This window comes from Octodon degus, unplaced genomic scaffold (assembly GCF_000260255.1).
Source record: "Octodon degus isolate 3935 unplaced genomic scaffold, OctDeg1.0 scaffold00026, whole genome shotgun sequence".
Taxonomy (NCBI): domain Eukaryota; kingdom Metazoa; phylum Chordata; class Mammalia; order Rodentia; family Octodontidae; genus Octodon; species Octodon degus.
This window is the reverse complement of record NW_004524602.1, coordinates 5,018,319-5,024,762: the sequence shown is the minus strand read 5'-3', so window position 1 is coordinate 5,024,762 and position 6,444 is coordinate 5,018,319. Positions and strand designations below refer to the sequence as shown.

Here is a 6,444-nt window from a genome sequence, read left to right as displayed (position 1 = left end):
AAATAAAAAAAAAAAAAATTCAAATCTATCACTTCCAATCTATTCCTCCAGCTCCCTCTTTTCACCTGCAAATGTCATCTCTCTTCAACTGTGAGAGCTTCAAAATAAAGACCACTCCTGCAGTCTTTTCAGCCTCTACGGCACCTACCACAGCAGCATTTCCCAATGCCTCACTGACTAGGTGACTGACACAAGCGTGTCACACACACTCCACGACTCCAGGGCCCCCCCACCCTTCCCAAGGCTGCCCAGGTTCCCTCCTCACTGGAAGGCGAAGGTGCTGCCGTAGAGCTTCTTGGCGGTCCGGAACCGAGCCTCCTTGGCTGGGGGGCTGCTCAGCAGGAGGAACTGGTGTGAGGTGTGCATGAACTTCAGCTGCTGCCCAGGGTGGGGCGGGGCCAGGGAAAGAAGAGCAGAAATCGAGATCAGGGAGGGAAGGATGGGGAGAGGGAACAAATCAGGCTGGCGCTGACCCCAAACAAGGGAAACAGGTGAGGCCCAAACAATCTACCAATGGCAGAGGCAGGCAGGCAGATCTAGGACCAAGGTGGGTGGCTGGCTCACAGTCCCATCCCGCCCTCCCCAGAAACTTGGAGGCTTTAGAGGGAGCGTCAGCACTTACCCTGCTGAGAGGTAGTTTGACAATGTGTGACCTGTTGCTGGAGATGATCCTGGGAAGAAACAGACCAAAGGGAGAAGGCAGAGTGAGTACGTGGTCACACTGGCCTGGGCGAGGGAGGGCCTTCCTACCATGGGGAGCAAGCAGGGTTCTCCAGCTGTCTGAACCATGTAACCTAATCATGTCACTATCTGGAGAGCCCTTCTGAGTGACAGCACCTATGTATGAAAATGTAAAGGGGACCTACAAAGCAGAGGTCAGCTAGTTAAAATAATGGGTGGAAAGCAAGGACAGGGCTGCTATATCAAGGGAGACAAAAAGGATGAAACAAAAGGAAGAGTCAAGAAGTTACCTATTAGCCAGGAAGGGTGGGAAGCACCTGTAAAACCAGCGCTCAGGAGGCTGAGGCAGGAGGATCAGTTCCAGTTTGAGGCCAGCATGCGCTACACACTGAGTTCAAGGCCAGCCTCAACTGCATAGCAAGACCTTGTCTCAAAACCAAACCAAACCAGAAGTCACCCATTTAAAAAAATAAAAGTAGAAAACAAAGGTGTGAATTAGGATGGAGACACGGAGAAAATGCACACTTGGGATTTAGTCTCAAGTAAGGGGTAGAACAGAAAGTTACTATCGAGGCTGGAGAAAGAGACAAAAGAAACTAGAATGAACTTCCTGAGGAATCAGGGACAGACACGACTGTGCACAGCTGAACACAGAAAAGAAGCAAAAATTAAGGCACAGAGGGGCCCAAAGACATCGCTGTCTCCTGCAGGGGACAGTTTGTCTTGGGCCTCATTCGTGACCTTGTGATGCCCAGAGGGTCAGTGCCCTCCATCCGCACGCTGAGGGAGGCGGCCAGGGCACGGCTACAAAGGCTAACCAGGAGGAGCGCCCAGCTGAAAGCACAGTGCCAAGAAAAAACAAAAGCAGGGAGGGAGGCCACAGGAAGTAGAAAGGGAAAACAGCAGCGCCTCGGGTTCCATGAGGCCACCAGGTCCAGGGTCTAGACAAGGAAAGCAGAAGGCAGGAAGAGACACAGCTCCCTGAATGCACAGAAGGCCGAGCCGAGATGAATAGCGCTAACTCCTGCATGCAAGGGACCCTCAGAAACCTACTGGCGGTGACTGCAGGGAATGTTTTGTTTTCTTGAAAACGGCATGGTGGCACATGCCTGTAATGCCACTTGGAGGCTGAGGTAGGAGGATCACTGCAAGTTCAAGACCAGGAAAAACTAAATAGTGAGATCTTGTCTCAAAGGAAAAAAAAAGAGGCAATGAAAGGTACATTTTCAGATTCTTACTAAAAAAGTAGTGGAGAGCCAGAGAGCTCAGCAATTAAAGCCCCTGCTTAGGCAGACACAGGGGCCAGTGATTCAATCCCCAGTGTGCTGTGCTGGCCCTGCCACTAGGGCACACTGAGATGGCAGTTGAGACTAGACATGGTGGCACATGCCTATAATCCCAGCAGCGCTTGAGAGGCGAAAAAGCGGGAAGGATCACTACAAGTCTGATCTGTGTAGTGAGGCCCTGTAGACCTTGTACTAAATACGGGAAAAAAAAAAAAAAAGTAGTGCAATGAAGCAATGACTATATTAATCAACTCTATAAAGCTACTCCATAATAGGCATCTATCTCAAAACATAATGTTGCAGATGACAAATACATATTAATTTTATTTGTCCACTAAAAAGTGAAAAAGCCTGGAGTTGTGGCACCCGCCTAGAATCCCAGCACTTGGGAGGCTGAGTCAGGAGGATTGCCAGGAGTGTGAGATCACCCTGGGCTACAAAGTAGAGTACAAGACAAACCTGCACTGCATGGTGAAACTTTCAAAAAGACAAAAATAAACAAGACAACAAATCTTTCGGAAACATGGAATACTTAATGAGAACTTGAGAAATCACAGAACTTGTGAGCATTTTCTAGGATCTGAATTCTTGTCATAGCACAGCAACTGCAGACCTCCAAGAAAACCCTGGAAAGCCATGCCTGCAATCCTGTGGAGGATGTGGAACCGCCTCTAGAGGAAGGAGCCGGCTCCGCATTACATTTCTCCCTCCCTCCCATGCCCCACATATAAGCCATTCTGTCCATACCACTGCAGGAGAGGATGGGCCAGGGGGTCCAGTTTATCCATCTGCTTCTTGATTTCTAAGTATGAACCCTGTAAGACAACAGCCGTAAGATTATCTCCCACTCTGCAGACACAGCGTCCAGCTGAGACAGGCATCAAGGGCCACATGGAGGTCACAGGACCCTGGGCTTCCATCCACAAGAAGCCAGTCAGGTTGGGAATCTTAAGTAAATATGAAAATGACTTGGGCCAGGGAGATGGCTCAGTAGAATAGGCGCTTCCCTGGCAAGTGCAAGGGCCTGAGTTCAAACCCCAGTTCCGCAAAAAAAAAAAAAGAAAAGAAAATGACTGAAGATGCTTACAGAACAACATGCAGGTAGGTCTCATTTTGTGCAATTCCTACAGCCATAAAAAGCTGATTGTAAATCAAAAAATAAAATCCACGTCCCAGAAAGATTAGAGCAAGAAGAATCCCATGGTAAATCTTTACATAAAGCAGAGTCGTTTGGACAAGTAAATCCTGCCCAAGGAGTGCATTATGTGCTACTCTGAACTATGACACCTAGGATTGCTGAGGAGAGGCCCATGAGAGTGTCTGCTCATGCAGACTGCAGACAAGGTGGGGCTGCTGAGGGACAGCCTTGAGTCAAAGGACACAAACTGCTCCAAGTGGCTGTCCCACCCCTGGCCAGACAGAAGATGTGGGCCCCTGAGTCTCATTCATTACTTCCAAATCCCCCATCATTCCCCCAACTTTGGGTAAAGGATATGCCCTCAATTTCCTAATAATTATAGAAGAACATCAAATACTAACAATTTATGCAGAAATGAACAACAAAGGTAAAGGCTGAAAGCAGCACTAGAGGGAAGAGAATGAAAGAGTAAGAGAGCTAACCAAACAAAGAACAAGGATTGTGAAGGTTACAGCAGTAATACTAAAAGCACAGAACTTAAGTACTTTCTAGTCTAAATCGTACACCCACGAACTGCATGCAGAATCTGGGTCCTGACCTGGACAGACCCGGGGCAGAAGACACGCACAGGGCAGAGTACCTGGGTCATCTCCCGGATGGACATCACACTATCCAGAGCTTTCTGAAGCCGCTCATAATTCTTCTTCTGCAGAGTTCAGTGGGACAAGAACCATGTAAAGAAAAGCAGAAGACAGAGAAAGACATGATGAAAATGAGGGAAGTGCACAAAAGAAGTCGGGGCTCAGGAAGCAGAGCCCTGTGCCTTAGACTGACAGGTTCACATCAGACAGCTCCGGGGCAAGTGCCAGGTCTCTTCTACCAGCCGGAAGCACCAGGGTGTCATTAGACCCTTAGAACCTCAGCATCCCTGCTTGCAAATGATGCCAATTTTTTACCCATTTTTATTTTTGCAGCACTGAGGATGGAACCCAAGGTTCCCAGGCATGCTAGACAAGCTCTCTACCCGAGCTACACCCCCAGTCCCATTTTCAAATGTAAGCAAAAATTCTTACTGATAGGTTCTGGCCCTAGTACAAATTGCTAGATCATCATGGTGGTCATCCAATATGGCTGAAGCCATAAAAAAAAAAAGCCCATCTTTCCCAAGACCACCTCCCCCTTCTTCTCCAACTCAGCCCAGTGTACAACTTCCTTTTACCCTTCCTGCCACCTCAGGGAAGACCCCAAATCAGCTCCCTCAGGTATACCTAAACATCCCCTTGAAACTCCACCCCTGGCAGAAGGCCAGAAAAGACTCACCCTCCTTTTGTTCCAATTGAGAGAATCCCTCATCTTCCCCAAATTCTCTCCATGTCCTCAAAGAAAATAAAGCCCCTTTCCCTTTTTTCCTTCTGTTTCTCTGCTGCGCCAGAGGGCCTGAAAAAAACTGTCACTTACCACCCTCACAGAAATGTTCTGAGGGTTAAATAATGTACAAAAAACTTAAGTGTGGTGTCTGAGACATGGTAAGGACAGGAACAAGCTGTGCATTTGTGTTGGTTAATTTCAACACCTGACTGAGGCACAGGTGCCCAGATGTTTGGCAAATGCTGGAAACCATTGGTAAGGACTGAGGCCTAGTTGACCTTGCCTGTGGACAAGGAGGAGGGCTCGGCAAGCTATCTGTCCTTTGGCACTGGGCCAGCACACTAGCACGTAGCAAGTCTGGAGAAGAGGTCAACATCAGCTGAGATCTAGTCTAGGGAAATTCCTTTTTTTGTGTGGAACTGGGGATTGAACTCAGGCCCTTGCGCTTGCCAGGGAAGCACTTATTCCACTGAGCCATCTCCCCGGCCCCTAGCGAAATTCTTATGTGGGTACATTTTGCAAATAATGAGAAACATTAATTTTCATTTAATCTAACTGCTTGCTCACTTGCCTAAGTTGGATAAAAATGAGGAGAGCCAGACCCTAGGGCTCTTTGTCCCTTACAGACAAGAGGTCCCCCTTTCAAAATTATCTATGTCTTGTATTTAATATCAGCTCACTCCCTAAAGTTAGGCATTCCAGGAAGGCTGGTCTTCTGCAGCCCAATATGATATCTGGTGTGTGTCTGAGGGTGGTCTTGGCTCAGATCCATGTGTAATCAGCACACTGAGTAAAGCAGACTGCCTTCCCTAATGCGCAAGGAGCGCACTGGGGTAACCACAGGTGTGAAGAGAACAAAGAGTCACATAAAAGCATTCTTTTTTTGCATTCTCCTATTTGACTTGCAAATCACCTTCTTCTGCCTTCGGAAGGGACCTACAGAATGGCCTCCATGGGCCCTGAGCCTCGGATTCTTGGACTAGAACTTACCATTTTCCTTCCAGCTTGAGCCACCAGTGGTACATGCATGACTGTCCCATTGGGTGGCTTGTACCACTGGTGCTCAGAGAAGTGATCCAGCCATGCCTGGGACCAAGTTGTCAGGCAACAACACATTCAGCTTTCAGCCACCTGGGGAATGTGTTAAAGCACCGGCTTTCTTGTTCCTCCGGCTTCTGGACTGGGACTGGAACCATACACACTATGCGCGCTCCTAACCACCAGCCTGTTGACTGCAGATGCGGGGACGTCAAGCCTCCATCATCATAGGGGGCAACTCTTCCTACTATGTCTCTGTGTCTCCTTAATGTACACAGACATGTACATGCGTGTGCAGATACATGTGAATGTACTTGAGTGTGTGTGTTCTCCACAGAAACAGGGACGATTATAAAATACTCTTTGTGTGTTTGTGTGTGTGTGTGTGTGTGTGTGTGTGGTACCTAGGATTGAACTCAGGACCCTGTGCTTGCCAGACAGGCACTTATTCTACTGAGCTATCTCCCCGGCCCTAAAATAGTCATATTTGAGCTGGGCAGGCAAAGAGCAGAATTTGGGTCATCCTAGAAAAATAACAGACTATTCAGAGCTATAAATATAAATACTGAGTCTTTGTTGGGGTGAAGGAGCTGAAGGTTGATCTGTGAGGAGCGGAAGGGTCCAGGTTTGAGGCTCTTGTCAGAATGGTGAAGCTGTTCATTGGAAACCTGCCCTGGGAGGCCACAGAGCAAGAGATCCGCTCACTCTTTGAGCAGTATGGGAAGGTGCTGGAATGTGACATCATTAAGAACTATGGCTTTATGGGCTGGAGAGATGGCTCAGTGGTCTAGAGCGCCTACTTGAAGCAGGCTTGGAGGAGCACAGGGACCGCGGTTTGATCCCCAGCACCACATGCCAGCCAGACCCGCCCCCTGGTGGGCTGAGCTGGCCACACACACACACACAATAAATAAATGTAATAAATAAAAATAA

The 6,444-nt window shown here is 48.2% G+C and overlaps 1 protein-coding gene across 1 annotated transcript in view; it reads right to left on the bottom strand.

The window, feature by feature from the left end:
- Parp6 (poly(ADP-ribose) polymerase family member 6) overlaps window positions 1-6,444 on the bottom strand; it is a 42,641-nt gene that overhangs the window by 15,594 nt on the left and 20,603 nt on the right. The window contains exons 13-17 of the mRNA XM_023712633.1: window positions 5,464-5,571; window positions 3,746-3,811; window positions 2,715-2,782; window positions 623-671; window positions 266-378 (exon numbers count right to left, since the gene is read on the bottom strand). Of these exons, the coding sequence (XP_023568401.1) occupies window positions 266-378; window positions 623-671; window positions 2,715-2,782; window positions 3,746-3,811; window positions 5,464-5,571 (404 nt within the window). The remainder of the gene's footprint in view (window positions 1-265; window positions 379-622; window positions 672-2,714; window positions 2,783-3,745; window positions 3,812-5,463; window positions 5,572-6,444) is intronic.